We start from the raw sequence: 17,728 nt of genomic DNA, 5'->3' as shown, positions 1-17,728 counted from the left end.
TATATATATATATATATATATATATATTACATATTTATAGTGTTTTAGATGTTTCTGCACACACAGATAACTATAAGAGGTCAAATTGATAAATTTTATGAGGTCGAATTGATAAATTATACGAGGTCGAATAGATAAACTATACAAGGTCGATATAGTCGTACAAGTAATTTTACCTTTTCAATAAATTAAACAAATGGTTAGGGGTGGGCATAGTCTTGGTATGATCTATTTATAATATATCTATCTATTCAAATTTTATAATCCAATTAGAGATCCATATGTAAATTAGTGGTAAACACTAACCAGTGCCCGAAATGGAACCAACCATATTTGAGCCGTGGCTTTAATTTAAACCTCGGCTCAAATTCTGTTCATTTGGCATCAGAATTCTTTATTTACATCGAAACTATAATGAATATTGAGAGCTTATAGGCGGATCATTTGTTCCATATTTGGCCTTCCCTGAATCCTCCAATTTCAAAAATTAGTTTTTAAGAATCAACGATTATAATGGAGGTTTACCGACCGTTTACAAACGTTGAGGCTGTTAACGACGTTACGAAAATCAATCGTTAACAAAAGTGGACTTATCGTTTGTAAACACTTTTCTGCCCTCGTTTTATGACAATTTAAAAATTTAGAATGTCAACAATAATTTAGTTCACTTTATTAGTTGTTAATCATAGATGGTGATTAAAGTTAAAACCCCGTTCATTCCCTGTTCGTTTACCTTTGATCTTGAAATACAGTTCTCATTATTAATGAATAATTTTTTAATTCGCTCTTTGGCAGAAAACCCCTTTGGGTTTTTAAAAATATTATCTTTTTTTTTAACGGCGCCCAGTCCATACAATGATGGTTGTTTAAATCTATCTATCTCTCTGTTTATCTATCTAATTCCCCTGATGGTCGAACAAAAGTATAAAATTGGGATTTAACAAATCTCCGGGAATAAATCAGCTTTGAGAGAGGGAACCAAGAGGATTCAAGCTGGGATCAGCTGATTTTCTGATTAGAGAAATATTACTTTTCCAGGAAATTTTACCAACAGGGTGTCCCAGCAAAATAGCCGAATTGAAGATCATCTTTGTTGCTTGAAATATGTTGCGGCAAAATTAAAAAATTTCGTTATTATTTTTTTAAAGCAGATAAACAAATAAAGGTTGCAAATTATTTCAAATATATCTCTCTGTCATGTTTCGTGGGACACCCTGTATAAAACCTTTATTGTGATGAGCCAATAGTATCTGACTATGTATTGAAAAAAAAAACTTTACAAACAAATCTGAAATAGATATTATAATTTCATATAGGTTGTTTAAGACGCTTACGTTATAGATGACATTTTATCTGATAGATTAGAACATTTTATTGTATTCTTTAGAGCTAACCCGGATACAATACAGTACAATATTGTATATTTGACATTTTATCTGATAGATTAGAACATTTTATTGTGTTCTTTAGAGTTAACCCGGATACAATACAGTACAATATTGTATATTTGACATTTTATCTGATAGATTATAACATTTTATTGTATTCTTTAGAGTTAGCCTGGATACAATACAGTACAATATTGTATAGTTTATTGGATGGCAAGGAAAAGGACACAAAATACACTTTTATTCCTTTTGCTTTGATTTTTTGAATACGGTATTGTGGCATATATTTCCTTTGTATACATATCATCTTGCAGTGGGCCGATTTATAAATTTATTTAGATATCATGGATAAAACCTCACAATGTACCTATCATCACAGTGGGCTGATATATGAATATATTTAGATATCCTGGATACGGCACTCTGATCTACATATCCTCACAGTGGGCCGATATATAAATAAATTTAGATATCCTGGATACGACACTCTGATCTACATATCCATACAGTGGGCCGATATATAAATATATTTAGATATCCTGGATACAGCACTCTGATCTACATATCCTCACAGTGGGCTGATATATAAATATATTTAGATATCCTGGATACGACACTCTGATCTACATATCCTCACAGTGGGTCGATACACCTATACAGCTGATCTACGCTATCAATCTATCTACAATCCATCTACTGACGAATGGATTCTTCAGGTGAGAGATTTTCAAGTGACTTTCCATTTAGAGAACTACAAAGAATAAGGTATGATGTATGAGCAATCAAACAAGTTTTTTACCCGCCTAACCAGGTTAGGTTGTTTAAAATAAATTGTATATTTTGCATACAAGAGAAGTTGCATACAATTTGAGATATTTTTTCGAAATTTCTCGTGCACGATCATAATTCGCAGTTAATATTGTGAATTAAAAACCCTCATAATTTTCAAGATATACATTGGCAAACCTTTCGTTTAAATAAATAAATTCTGTTAAAATCTTGATTTTATTTATAAAGTTGTTGAAGAACCTGCCATAAAATCCTGGAAATGAACTTTCTGTGAAACTTTTTAATGGAAGGATTAAACAAAGACATTAGGATTAGGAATAGCAAGGAGCTCAAAGTACTACTATTGAAAGGGGATCCAATTAGGTAGGATATTTTATAATAAAAGGAGCTCCAATTATGTTGGATAATGTATGAAGGAGCTCCGAAAAGGTCGGAATACTTTAGAAAGGAGCTCCAATTAGGTCAGATACTTTAGAAAGGAGCTCCAACAAGGTCGGATACTTTAGAAAGGAGCTCCAATTTGGTCGTATACTTTAGAAAGGCGCTCCAATTAGTTAAAATACTTTAGAAAGAACCTCCAATTTTGTAGAATACTTTAGAAAGGAGCTCCAATGAGGTAGAATACATTAGAAAAAAGAGAGGATTAAAATTAGAGAAATGGTAAAGAAAAGAGAAAAGTTAAGGGTGCATCTACAGGTTAAAATTATATTTACGGATGAATTTAAAACATAATAATTAGGTTAAAAATATAGAAATTAATTGAGTCTTTGTCAGAAACTCTTATTTTCTACCTTTTCACCCAATGTCATAGACCTTTGATATTTCAAACTATGAACTCTATCAGATCAAATATCTAAGCTTGAAATACCAAAGGTTTACACGTACAAGTTGCAATGATAAGATTAGACAAGTTGAGGTTGTGGAAAAGACTCAAATTTTTAAATAAAGTAAAGGATAAGAAAAATGTTTACAGATGAACAAACTTTTCTGTAATTTATCAAAAGGAGAAGTTTAAAAGATACATAGAAGAATTTATTAAGAAATATGACATTTCAAATTAAGGTGGTAGATGTAAGGTATAACATCATATATAAATCATTATCATATACTTAATTAGAAAATTAAAAGAAAAGAGGGGGATGAGGTACAGAACAGTTACAGAGTGCTTTTGATGCATTTAAGTGAAGATTATTAAAAATGTACCAAAGAGAAGAGTAAATAGTTTTAAGTTGATAAAAGGAGATTGAGAAGAGGAAAGTATATGAAAAGGGGGAAGTGTTTTTCAATAATTTAAGTCTGTCCCTCTAGAATTCGACTAATATTATAAAAGGCTATAAGTGTATTGAAGTGAGTTAACGATGCTAATTATGTTTTGAAGAAAGTGCAAAATTCTTGGCATTTAGAATCCTGAATTCCCTTCCAAATATCAAATTAAATATAGTGAGACCCATAAAACTGTTAAATAGGAAGACGACATTTAATGAATTTAATGCTATAAAAATTGGGGGTCTGAGTGAATGTTTTGCCTGGGGGTAGGATTGTTAATCGTTTAAAAAAACGATCAAAAAAAGATCGAAAAACTATCATTTTACGTTTTTCTAAAACGATCGTTTTGGTTTTAACAAAAAACTATCGTTTTTGAAAACGAACCACTAGTATTGATCTTTTAAAAAGCTAAAAACAATAGTTTTTACAATAATCGTTTTTGAAATGAATATGAGTTTTATCATATTATTTTTTCCTTAAAGATAAGTTTATGATATTCTCTTAAATGTTTTTTTATATTTATCGAGAGAAATCACCTGAATGCTTTCTGACCATAAGCGATGTCTAATCTAAGAATTTTCCTACCGAAACATCAATTTCGTCTTAAAAAGGTCGTTAACAACCTTTAACAAGGGTCGTCGTTGACGATCGTCAAAAATTAAAATCTACCTACTTCGTTAACGAAACAACGAACTTTTTCAATGTGCAATAAAGATCGATTTTAAAAACGACCATTTTTATTCGTTTAGGAAGGTTGGAATAAATGGAAAAAAATGATCGGGAAAATCTAAACTTTTTTTTGTTGTTTTTGACAAATATTAATAAGTGACGTGTTTTTAAGTCCATTTTTCAAGGGCTTTTCAAAAATGTAATTTTCATATCTGTAGCTTATGTCAAAAAGTTTATTTAAGATTTTTAAAACACGGATAGACTTTTTACCGCCCTGTAGTCTACCCTATTCACTAAAAAAAATAAATTTAAAAAAACCAATTATATTACTGGTCCTTAAAATCCCAAATTTTTTAAGATGATAGTCAAGATAAGAGTTATAGGTGAACCTTTGCACATGCGCACTCCTCAATTAGCTATGAAGCGCTTGAAATGATTAGTGAACTTAATACTTCATTTTCACTAAAGTGGGCGCGATGAGATCAATTTTTCTAGCGCTTCATGTGACTTACTTTAACATGTATTTTCAAAACTGAGGAGCAATAAAGAAAGCTTTAACAATAGTGTGGATTCCGTCAATAGGCGATAAAGATGTTTTTACCAAAATTAAGCTCAATTTAAAATTTTACCAAAATTAAGCTGAATTAAAAAAATTCTATAGTCAATTAGAAAACAGTGGGCGAAAGGACTCCCAATTTCTAGTTCCTTCTAGATATTTGTTATAATACAGAACAATTATAAATATCCTCAGCATATTCCCTTCCTTCATTACACTAATTCCCTCTGTTCAAAGATGGCCGATCACACAACGGTACCCATAAAAGTTTTGAGATCAAGTATGAATTAGATATCAATGTTTATAATTCTAGATACTGCATGATTTTCAACTGTGGGTTCTTTACAAAAGTGACTTAAGCGCATTCCTATACTGCGGGAAAGTATGTAGGAATTATTAGAACTAAACACTCCAATGTTTATAATTTTCAATTACGGTTTCTGAAAGTAGTAACAAGGAAGAAAATTGACAAAGTTACACTCTTTTCAAGAAAAAAAAAACAACAATATCTTCCACTTTAGATTAAGGACTTCAAGAGCACCGTTGTAAATCGGGCGTTGCCATCTTTGGATGGAGGGTCCCTTTAATTACACTGACAGTCCCTTTAAACAAATTTCTGAATGTAAAACACTGATGTTTTTCATATTCCAAAAAATCTGCCCCCCCATTTAAAGACAAACTTTAATTGTATTTTTATATATAAAAAGGAAGGATACTGTAGTGTATACAACTTTGATTAATATACTCCATTTTTACTGTTTTCTTCAAAAATTGTTACTCTAATAGAATTCATTGTGAATACTTTAAATACTTTAAATACTTTAAATACTTTAAATACTTTAAATACTTTAAATACTTTAAATCCTTTAAATACTTTAAATACTTTTAATACTTTAAATACTTTTAATACTTTGAATACTTTGAATACTTTAAATACTTTAAATACTTTGAATACTTTAAATACTTTAAATACTTTGAATACTTTAAATACTTTAAATACTTTTAATACTTTAAATACTTTAAATACTTTTAATACTTTAAATACTTTAAATACTTTAAATACTTTAAAACTCTAAATACTTAATTTTTCCAATTTCGTTTTCCTATTGCATAACACCATGTTAGCTTACAAGGGTAATCGGGAATAATTTGAAACAGCTGTGAGTTGGGTTCTAAGTTCTTGCTGAGCTGGATTATATGATTGAATCTAGATTAGTAAACCAAAGATTGGAATTTAGGAATTAAAGGGACTGTAAGCTTGGTTTGAAGTGACCCTCCATTTTAAATCTGAGGCCGAATTTAAAGAATTTGAGACGTGACTTCAATTTAAGCCGTGGCTCAAATATGGTTGGTTCCTTTTAAAATTGTATTCAAGTTTTCAAAATTTATGCTGGCGCTCAATTTAAGCTGGTTTTGGGGGATTTGAGACGCGGTTTAAATTCATTAAATTAGGACACTGATAAGATAAAGGACTAAGAACTCTTGATTCAAATTTGATTAAATAATGTTAACATATTTTGGTTTTGGTCTTAACATCCATCATTTTTATTTTTATTTCATTAAATCTTTAAAAACAGAAGAATTCAATTTAAACAATTTCTCTGGATATCTTATTCGAATTTATATCTTTTGTTCAAAACATAAATTATATTTAATATCTAGCATTTATGATGCAATAAATACCCCAAATAGATATTGGTTCGCCTCAGGGGACAAGGATTATTTACAAGAATCCTCAAAAAAGGGAAAGTTCAGATATTTCAACAAAGCACGTTCGTTCGAAAATAAATCGCCATAGAACTAAGTTGAAAATGTTATTATTCATAAGACTTTAAACTTTATGTTGTACCACTATAACAACCACATTTAACTTGTTTAATAAAGCGCCACATCAACCTGACTAAATTGCTGCATGAATGGAAAAAAGTTTATTCAAATTGGGTTAAATCAAATAAACTTAATTAAATCCAACAATCTATTCAATGCTAAATATAAGTTTTTTAATGGTTTTAAATCTGGAAAATTATATTTCTCATCTAACCATGCTTTAACGATGCAAAGATGATCCGCAACTCAGCAACATTTTTCGCCACAATTATTGCTTCACGCAAGAACTAAAACAAAAAGGTTGATTTGAAAGTAAAAATGGTGATTTCTTTATGGAGAAATTCTTTCAAACTAAATCCGAAGAATATAGAACAAAAAAGTTCTTAAAGGCACTGTCAGCGAAAGTATTAACTACATACAAATGTGTATAACTTTCAAAACTAATTATTTCAATTATGGTGTTTTTAAAAATTAACTNCTCTTTAATTTTTCGCGAACACTCCCTTTAATGTTGCACGTACATGTTTAATCTTCTTCTGTCTAGTTTGCAGTGCCCCCTTCATATGTTTAATTCTAGATAATGCATACAAATAAAAGATAAATAACTCCAACTGCTCGGTTTGTGTTAATAACTATGGTTTATTTAGATCAAGTTCTTGAAAGAGGAGGACAGTGGTATGTACGAATGCCAGGGAGTTCAAATATTTAAAGTTATTTTTATTCTAAAAAAAGCAAGTTTTGTCCCCGATTGGGGTTGCACTTTGCAGAACAATTTCCAGGGTTTAAGAGTCTGCAGAAGTAATTTCAAAAGAGTTTGCTGTCAGATTTTTTTCTCTGTTAAAGTTAATTGAAGATTTATGCAGCTGAGAAAAGGAAGGAAATTGACCGAATTGATCTATTTTGAAATATTTTCTTCCACAGTGATTCCCAGATATATGAATACATAGCAAGAGTTTTTTATAATGTCGTATTTTCAACATATTTAAGATCAAATCCAGCGGAAAAACGAGTTTAATATATCAATTGCCATTAACTTAGCTTGAATTAAAAATAAAAAAAAAAAAACAGTTTCATAAGAATTATCAAAAAACTTTCTTTTTGTGCAGACTCATGATGAAGCATTACAGCTGTCATACATTTTTTAATCAATTTCAAGACGACATTTCATGTTGCAAATACATAAGGATTAGAAAATCAGAGTTTTTGACTTAATTCCTAATTTATTTATTTAACTGAAATAAAATAAAATAAAATCTAAATGAGCTAATTATTGTACGCTTTTGTAAACTTCTTGTTAAAAATATCTTCTAAAAACTTTGACATTATTTTCTATTTATTTTTATTTTGTTCAGTCCCTTACTCCTTACTCCTCATTTTTTAAGAAGACGTTTTATTTCCTAAAATTTATGTTGAGTTATGATAAGTTTAGAATAAATTTTTATAAAAAGAATCCAATTCTTGATTAAATAGAATAATTTTTCTGTTTATTTTGTGGTCGCGTATCAATTATAGTTTCACCACAACCACCAAGTTCTGCAAATTTTCTCTCTCTAATTTTTTTTAACTTTGCAAAATGAAAAATCATGTTTTTCAAATTTATCCTGAGTTGTAAATAAACAAGTTATTGTTCAGATATTTTACCAATGGAGAAACTGTTGACAGTGTCCGGGAAAGAANCTACTATACGAAGTAGACATCCGCCTTCCTTTAATATCCTCCCTGCAGACTACTGTAATTTAATAACTTTATTTTACAAGATTATACTTGGGAAAAATTCAAGATGCTCCCCGTTGCGTCCAAACATTTGGTTGGAAAGTAATTGAGTTTTTGCCACACAGTCTGATTATTCTCTTTAATTCTCCGATATCTTAATTTCTCTCTAATTCTCTCTGGTTTTCTCCGATTCTCTCTGATTCTCTCCGGTTTTCTCCGATTCTCTCCAATTCCCTCCAATTCTCTCTGATTCTTTCCAATTCTCTTCAATTCTATCTAATTCTTTATAATTCTTTCCAAGTCTCTTCAATTCTCTCCAATTCTCTATAATTCTCTAAAATTCATTTTAATTCTCTAAAATTCACCCATTCTCCCCGGCCTTAATACTTTACATTCGCCCAACATTATTATTTTATTTTTCAGATTTTCTTCTATTATTCTTTTCTTATTCTATTTATTATTTTTTTCGTCAATTCTCTCTATTTCTCTCAATTTTTTCTTGAAGGTATGAGTTCTAGCCACAAATCAAATTTACTATTCCCTAAATCTTTGTAACCTGATAGTGTAAACCTTTTATAATTCAAACTTAGAATCATAGTTTGAAATTTCTAAAGTCTACGACATCAGGTTGCAATGATATCAGGATTGAGAAATCTGTTTTTGTTGTAAGACTTCAGTTTCTGAATGTATGCTTATATTGTAGATTTTACTGGGAAACTAAATACATTGTTCTTAATTATTATCCTGTCCTACAAGCATCATTAGGCCTGGAGATGCTTAGTTCAACAATTTTTAAATTTCCGCTTGTATTTCTTGTTTTCATTATCCCACGCTTGTCTGTCTTGATTTTGTATTTTCATGGATCGTTTTTTTTTCTTTAAACAGTCTTATTTTTTTCAGTCCATTTCACATTTTCTCGTCGTTCTTTGTCCGTTTGTCCTCTGTTTCTCTTTCTTTCCTCATTTTTACTCATCCAAATTTTTCTGCCTTTTATTTTATTCTGAATCTGTTTTAATTCCGCTTCTTTCTTATTTTCTTTTTTAATTTCATTCATTGCCATGTTGTCAATGGTTTTTAATTACAGTAAATATACAGTAAACTTTAGAGATATTAAGTAATGAAAAATTTATTCTAAAATCATTTATTCAAAGTTATCAAATAAAATGATCAGAATCGGGATCTTTTGAATAAGATGAGGCTTTGAAACTAAAATTTTTTAATTTGTAAGTTTATCTTGTTTAATCTGTCTATAGTGTCTATATTGAAATAAAACCGCTGACGAATGATTACTAATCTCTCATTCTAAGAACTTTTGAACGTAAAATATTCCATTCTTTATAATTTCTAAGTTCAGTTTATTTGGCCCTCTGAAATAGTCTTTGCAAGAAAGGGTATTAGACATATTTGGTATTAACATAGACATACTTTAGCTCTTAGGAATCAATTAAAAATTATTTCGTCTTTTCAAAAGTTTTCTACTCTGAGATGGAATTTAAAGAATTTGAGCCGCGGTTTAAATCCGCCAAAACCTGGTTTAAATTAAGCGCCGGCTTAAATCTTGAAACATTTGATACAATTTTAAGTGGAACCAACCATATTTAAACCGCGGCTTAAATTTAAACCGCCGCTCAAATTCTTTAAATTCGGCCACTGGATCAGTTATTGAAGAGAATCAGACATATAAATCATAATTTAAAGTCAATCTTATCATTTATTCATTTAAATGGATCTTCAATGGAACTTCAAGCAATAAATAAAATCCTATGTTTTAGACAATTTTTTCAACATACATTTTTTTCACAGATTTATGGTTTCAAGTTTTCTTTTGAATTAAGTAATTAATTTACAGTTTAAACTGAACTAATTTTGTATCAATATTTTCTGGCTTTTGGACAATTTCAAGAATAAAAACTCAAATGTAATGTACAGGATTTAAAACTCAAATATACTGTACAAGAATAAAAACTAGAATCTAATGCTCATGTATAAAAACTCAAATCTAACGTACATAACTACAAACTCAAATCTAATGGACATAAATACAAACTCAAATCTAATGAACATAAATAATAACTCAAATTTATTGTACACATTTATTACCACTTAAATCTAACGTACATAATGTACATGCAGGTCCCCGAACTACTATAGTATCTGGTGGAGAGGTACATGTAGAGCAAGGCAGTACACTTAACCTGACATGCCTAGTGGAGAATTCAAAGCTTAAACCACATTATCTTCTCTGGTTCTTCAAAAATCAGGTAAAAGGGATATTTTTTGATAAAAAATAATAGAGAAACTGATTTCTCGCGAGAAAATTTTATTTTCTTAATGCTAAATTTATTTATAGGATTTCAAGATTATTGTTTGTGTCAATAATCAGTTTCTTTGTTTTTTTAGTGCTAAGTTTTAACAAATGAAGGGTAGTGATAGAAATAAAGTGTCCTGTTAGAAAATGTTCAATAAATAATTGAAACCATTTTTATCCCAAATATGTTTTTTTCAAAGAGCTTTTCAACCCAATTTACATAAGTTTGGCGTAAGCTGAGACTGATTTATGATAGAACGTAAACAAAATATTTTCTGATTCGAAAACCTGTTTATGGGGTTTGGAACATATCATATCATTCAAACAATATAACTGCGGCTCGGAACGGATTTGACTAACTAACAATTCCTGAGTCATAAATCGAAAGGGTCTTATGACCGTATCTCAGCTGTCTGGAATGGCGGGAAATTTTGTTATTTCTTTTTAACGGTTTCCATTAATATTTGAACATACATTTGTTGCTGAGTATCGCAAATAAGGTTTTAATATAGTTGATAATTAATGAGTCCTGACGTAGTCTTAAACTATAATTCTTAACAATTCTGTAAATGTCTACAGAAAACTATGAAATAGGAAGAGTTTTAGACTCATTTTATGACTCATAGGCCAATGAACAGACCCATTTCATTAAATAAGTTATTTTTAACCTACTGCTAAAAACTATTTGATTTTTAACCCTGTTTATTAATCAGTGTCCTTCTAAAAATAGAATAGCTATTTATAACATTGTCCATTTTTAATTAGAATTATGCTTCACAATATACAAATTGCAAATCTATGATAACACTTTTTTTTACAAAAAGGTCTTTTATGCATTTTCATTGATCATTGCTTGATTTATAATATAAGGGTGAATACCTAATTCTGACACCTTATTTTATACGGTAGTCCTAACCTTTAGATTTGAATTCTAAACTTTGGTTTATAGACCTAGTCCAAAACAATTTTTAGAAATAGTTGAGGTTGAGGAATTTTTAATTTCCGGTGAAATTTATTTACTGAGTGGGAATCTGGAAAGGTTTCAACTGTTTATCCTATCTTTGCGAATTTTTGGTGGCAATAATTATATTTTTTTTCCAAATCGTAACTTTAATGAATGATTTGACTATGTCAAAGATTGTACTTCAAAATCAGCCCTAATTCCATTTCAAAAAGCTCTTTATTTGATTTAATCCACACCTACTCTAAAAATGAAATTCATTTTTTCTTGAATTAAAATTATGTTCTTTTTATCTTTTCAGCTGTTACATAGTTATTAAATTGTCACATTTCGAAAAACACTTGAAAAAAAGTATGGTATGTCTCAGAGGCGTATACAAGGGAGGAGGGCTATGTGGCTAAGCCCCCCGTTGTACTTAAAATTCCCCCTCAGACAAATTACTGTTTACGCCCTTGACATTGCTTTTAGTTCTATGATGTGATTTAGTTAATTGTATTTATATAAAAAAAACTCTTTTTATAAAGCAAAAAAATAACTGCTTCAAACGTAGATAATGCATTTGTGTACTGTATTGTCTCAGGAGGGTTATAAACAGACTTAGTGTACTGTATTGTACTGTATTGTACTGTATTGTACTGTATTGTACTGTATTGTACTGTATTTGTGTACTGTATTGTCTCAGGAGGATTGTAAACAGACTTAGTGTACTGTATTGTACTGTATTGTACTGTATTGTACTGTATTGTACTGTATTGTACTGTATTTGTGTACTGTATTGTCTCAGGAGGATTGTAAACAGACTTAGTGTACTGTATTGTACTGTATTGTACTGTAGTGTACTGTAGTGTACTGTATTGTCTCAGGAGGATTGTAAACAGACTTAGTGTTTCCGTTCCTTGTATATTATTTCTTTAAGGGGGAAGAAGGATTTAGTCTCAAAAATCCCTAAACATATAAACGCCCGCCCTCATTTCTTACCTTGTTCTTTGATATACAACAATCAAAGTTGATCAGGTTGCAACAGTATATTTAGAGATAAGAAAATTAGAGTTTAAGGCGAGTAATTAATTTCTTTGTTTAGACAATAGACTACACCTCTGCTCGGGGTGGAATATCTGTGGTCAACTCCGAAGTGGAGGAGTGGAAGGAGGAGGACGACGAGTGGATGGACAACCAGGAGAAAATGGAGAACAAGGACGTTAATGTCAAGTATACAGGGTTTAAAAGTACTCTTTTGATTCACAAGGTAAATCTTTTTTTAATTTCTACATAGAAATTATTACTTCTTTGCGCCAATTCCAGAAATTTTCCTTTTTCGTTCGTTTGTCTTTATATCGAAAAATCAAAATTTCCAAGGGACATTTTGAATACTAGGTTTAAGTAAAATTCAAATGTCTATCCTTTTATTTTTACTACCTATATAAACTTAATTGGTAGACATTTGCATTGTTACTTTATACATTTATTAATTTTTAAAGGTTTTATCAACATATTTAGTTTCAAATATATCAAGTTTATAACATCATATTTCATACATTTATTGTACCCTGCTGTTTTAAATAATTATAATTTAATTACACGATTAATCAATCATCATTTAACATTAAAAAACTATATATATAGCATTGAGTTCTTTAAAGGTTTCTATCACACAGAATGCACATATATACTTTCACGCGCAGCTCATCTTACATATTCATACTTTCACGCGCAGGGCATCTTTCCTATTCATACTTTCACGCGCAGCTCATCTATCCTTGCTACTAAATATTCTTTTATAACTTTGCTTAGTCTTAGTCCTGCACAAAGCAACTCGCCTCTCAAACCTTCTATTCTTTTACAACCTGATTTTACAACGTAATTTTACAACCTGATTTTACAACCTGATTCTACAACCTGATTTTACAACTTGATTTTACAACCTGATTTTACAACCTGATTTTACAACCTGATTTTACAACCTGATTTTACAACCTGATTCTACAACCTAATTTTACAACCTGATTTTACAATCTGATTTTACAACCTGATTTTACAACCTGATTTTACAACCTGATTTTACAACCTGATTTTACAACCTTGTTTTACAACCTGATTTTACAACCTGATTTTGAAAATCAAACAACGAATTTTGACAGATCATTTGTGAAAGTGTTTGTAAATCAAAGGTTAGATTTATCAGGTTGCAAAAATATGTTGAAAAGAAAATATGCGGCGAGTTATCAGTTCATTAAGTTTTATATTCATATGAGCGATATATATAGATATCAATGACACAACTGTAGCTCTTAATTAATGTATTACTGTAGAAATCAACAAATCGCTCTTTCTAGAAATTGAATAAATAATAATGATAATAATAAATAAAAAGAAAAATATTTAAAGGGTTTATATCGAGGCATTCATGTCCATTTTTTTATAGCTATCATTTTAAACTATAAAATTCAAGCTTTCAAAGGGAATTAAACATTTTTAAGTTTCCATTTAAAAATTATGTCTATTGTTTAATAGTTATTGGTTTTGTATTTGAAATCAAACAACGTTGCATTCTGCAAAAATATGCAGATTAAAAAAATGACAAAGCTCTTTTAAAAACTTTAGGGGTCTCATGCACATATACAAAAATGCTACATAACCTTAAACGCCATAAAACTAAATTTAAATAGTTTTTATGGTTGAAGTGTTTAGCAGACCCAGTTTAGAATATGTTTTAGAAGGCCCAGTTTAGAATATCATGTATCAGATCCAGTTTAGAATATGTTTTAGCAGACCAAGTTTAGAATATCATGTATTAAGACCCAGTTTAGAATATGGTTTAGCAGACCCAGTTTAGGATATGATGTATATAAGTTTAGAATTTAGTGTAGCAGACCCAGTTTAGAATTTGATGTAAATTAGTTTAGAATATGGTTTAGCAGACTCATTTTAGAATTTGGCTTAGCAGACACAGTTTAGAATGTGATGAAGCAGACCCCATTTAGAATATTTAAAGTCGTCTTTGAAGTTTAATTCTTTGTGAGTAACTCTGTGTACAAATATTCTCAAGTTCTTAGGTTTAGTCATGGTGCATTCCTTAAAGGGCCTGCATATGCGTAATTTCAAGTTACCTTCTATTTAAAGAGGAGTATCTCCAATTTACAACGGTACCCTTTAAACCTCACTCCTGTATGCCGAGTCCATTAGTGCCTGATCCAACCAGGGTTCAGTCATGTATATATTGTCTATTTTGAACCAATAGAAAATTGCATGGCGGTAACATTTATCTTTCCATCTATCTCATTATTCAATTAGAGATATGAATCCTTCAATCGGCGCTGTCAGTAAATGGAAATATTCACTTCTACTGAAACTATAGTGACCTTAGACTGATAAAAGATGTCTGACATATCTATGTTAAATCTACTCAAACGCTCTTAATTGATGACCACATTGTCAGCCCTCTTTGCATAGAGGACAAAATTACACTTACAGTTCCTTTAATATTCCAGCTCATTAGTTCAATTAATTACACTTACAGTCCCTTTAATATTCCAGTTCAGTAGTACAATTAATTACACTTACAGTCCCTTTAATATTCCAGTTCATTAGCAATTAATTACACTTACAGTCCCTTTAATATTCCAGTTCATTAGTGCAATTAATTACACTTACAGTCAATTTAATATTCCAGTTCATGAGTACAATTAATGGTAATGTAGGGTAATAAACATTGAGATTAAGCAGCATAATATATAATCAGGGGAAGAAGAAATTAATAGTTGCAACAATTAGAACCATAAAAACGGTATAAGACATTATTTTCAAAATAATATTATCGATGGCTAAAAGCACCAATTTACTAACAACCGAATGATCATATTTCAACTTGTTATCCAGTACTTAATACTCTGTCTATACTCTATACCGTTCTATTTTATAGATTTCAAAGCTGCGACAAGCAAGAAAATTGCCTTGATTTGTATGTAAAAAGTTCTTGAAACTTGAAATCTGAAGATAATATTATTTATTTTATATTATTTAATTTAAGGGTCATTTACGATTATGTTAATAGTCTCTTCACAAGGTTGACATGTACACATGTATCCCTTTATGTACAGGTGGGTTCTGGTGACCAGGGTCGGTACATGTGCAGACCATCTAACTCAGAGCCAGCCCCTGTTATGGTTTATGTGGCGGAAGGTAAGAAAGCTCTGAAATACAGGGTGTCCCACGAAACATGACAGGACAGTAGATGGACAACGTGAAGGTCGTCTTTGATCTTTAGAATTATGAACGGCATATATTCTTTAACTTACGTTAAATTGAATGATTCTTTAAGCAATAATCATAAAATTCCCGTAGTCCTGGCATTTAAAAAAAGTGGTCTGCCTTTTTTCTGTTACTATATTTATAGTTAACTCCATGTTCCTCACAGCATAAAGTAATTCCCCCCAACTCTCCCCCTCCCCCTTGATAAAATGTATACATCCTTGGCTAATATTTTATCACTGTGAACTCCGGTTGATTTGAAGTAGCGGACTGACCTGTATTACATACTGACTTTACAAGGCAAAACGAGGCAGTACACCAAATAAATTATCTCGTAATTGTGAGAAAATTATGTCATGTTTAGACTCGAGTATGAACCTGAAGGTAAATTATGTTATGTTTAGACTCGAGTATGAACCTGAAGGTAAAGGGTGGGAATGCTCAGTTAACTGACTCTGCCACTGTTCCTACATCAACATGGATTCTGGAATTCATGCTCATTATCTCTCACATCTATCTGTGTTTTATTAAATTAGGTAAAGCAAAGTTGTTCAAGGTATTCTAGGGGCTAGAGAAGCATTTAATTTTACTAAAAAACTGAATAAAAATATGTTATCGCCCATTGAGATGTATGTTACAGTTATTAAAAATTTTACTCTGACCAAAGATATCGATAAAAACCTCTTTTCAAAAATTAGTCGATTAAAAAAAACTTTCAGAAATGTTTTTGACCAGAGAAATTTTTTGCATAGTGTGTTAAAAGCAAAATCTATGAATAATTGGATTCTCTGAAACGCCAAAAAACTCCTGAATTTTAAAAACTAAAAACAACGATGCCCAGCCATGACATAAAAATAAAACTGCAATGTGTTGTCTAGAAAACTTTAAAACGTTACAAACTAAAAAATGACAGGGATTTGGTATTCCAACTTTTACCAGCAATGAAATCATAAAGTTTCCAATATATTTTATGGTTTTAAAAATAAAGAATTGCAAATAAAACCCGAAAGTTCTAAACCTATCAGTATCCTATAAATATTTAATGTTCTCTTCAAACAGCAATCAAAACATTTCTAAAGTTTGCAATCCTTTGATAGCCTGGATACACGGATACACGGTTAACTTCGCTAAAGAGTTTAATCAAACCAGTAAGCTTTGCTTTTGGGGCCGGGCACATAGATTTAGCCTGCAAAAAGTCTCATAAATTGTTAAGTCAGGGTCAACTTTGAAGCGTCGTAACGCCTTGGGCTTTGATTTTACCGTTCTAACACATAAATGCTTTACTTTAGACCTTTACATATACATTTTAGCACTATAAAGCACTTGGTGTTAGCTTTGGATTCTAATTTATTCTTTTGATTAATACCCTTTTTTATATATAATAGAATATAAAAATACTGCTCTAAGATTTTTTTTGATATATACCAAACCATCATTTTGTAAACAAACCTCAGTTTTTAAACAAACCTCAGTTTGAAAGCAAACCTCAGTTTGTAAGCAAACCTCAGTTTGTAAACAAACCTCAGTTTGTAAGAAAACCTCAGTTTTTTAACAAACCTCAGTTTGTAAACAAACCTCAGTTTGTAAAGAAACCTCAGTTTGTAAGCAAACCTCAGTTTTTTAACAAACCTCAGTTTGAAAGCAAACCTCAGTTTGTAAGCAAACCTCAGTTTGTAAACAAACCTCAGTTTGTAAGCAAACCTCAGTTTTTTAACAAACCTCAGTTTGTAAACAAACCTCAGTTTGTAAACAAACCTCAGTTTGTAAACAAACCTCAGTTTGTAAAGAAACCTCCGTTTTTAAGCAAACCTCAGTTTGTAAGAAAATATTTTTTTTACAAGGTCAAAAAAATAATTGTAAATTGATCAAACACCAAAAAGTAAAAAAAAACAAGATAATAGTGTATTTGAAAGCAAAGATGTCTTTAAATTTTTACTAACAATTCCATGTTAGTAAAATCGTTAAATTCTTTTAGAATTAAAAAAATGTACACAGTACACAAT

At 30.3% G+C, this 17,728-nt stretch overlaps 2 protein-coding genes across 2 annotated transcripts in view; both read left to right on the top strand.

Annotated features, from left to right (window-relative positions):
• LOC111703725 (uncharacterized) overlaps nucleotides 1-8,188 on the top strand; it is a 25,282-nt gene extending 17,094 nt beyond the window's left edge. The window contains exons 4-6 of the mRNA XM_023475762.1: nucleotides 1,988-2,104; nucleotides 7,143-7,258; nucleotides 8,128-8,188. Of these exons, the coding sequence (XP_023331530.1) occupies nucleotides 1,988-2,104; nucleotides 7,143-7,258; nucleotides 8,128-8,188 (294 nt within the window). The remainder of the gene's footprint in view (nucleotides 1-1,987; nucleotides 2,105-7,142; nucleotides 7,259-8,127) is intronic.
• Nucleotides 8,189-10,309: 2,121 nt separating this feature from the next.
• On the top strand, nucleotides 10,310-16,305 carry LOC111703731 (uncharacterized). The gene is made up of 4 exons (XM_023475767.1): nucleotides 10,310-10,469; nucleotides 12,559-12,723; nucleotides 15,575-15,656; nucleotides 16,130-16,305. Exons 2-4 carry the CDS (start codon nucleotides 12,643-12,645, stop codon nucleotides 16,288-16,290), a joined length of 324 nt encoding a protein of 107 aa, XP_023331535.1. The 5' UTR covers nucleotides 10,310-10,469; nucleotides 12,559-12,642; the 3' UTR covers nucleotides 16,291-16,305.
• Nucleotides 16,306-17,728: the final 1,423 nt, after the last annotated feature.

The sequence above is a fragment of the Eurytemora carolleeae genome, unplaced genomic scaffold (assembly GCF_000591075.1).
Source record: "Eurytemora carolleeae unplaced genomic scaffold, Eaff_2.0 scaffold445, whole genome shotgun sequence".
NCBI lineage: Eukaryota > Metazoa > Arthropoda > Copepoda > Calanoida > Temoridae > Eurytemora > Eurytemora carolleeae.
Note: the sequence above shows the minus strand (reverse complement) of the source record. Positions and strands in the feature narration are given on the sequence as shown.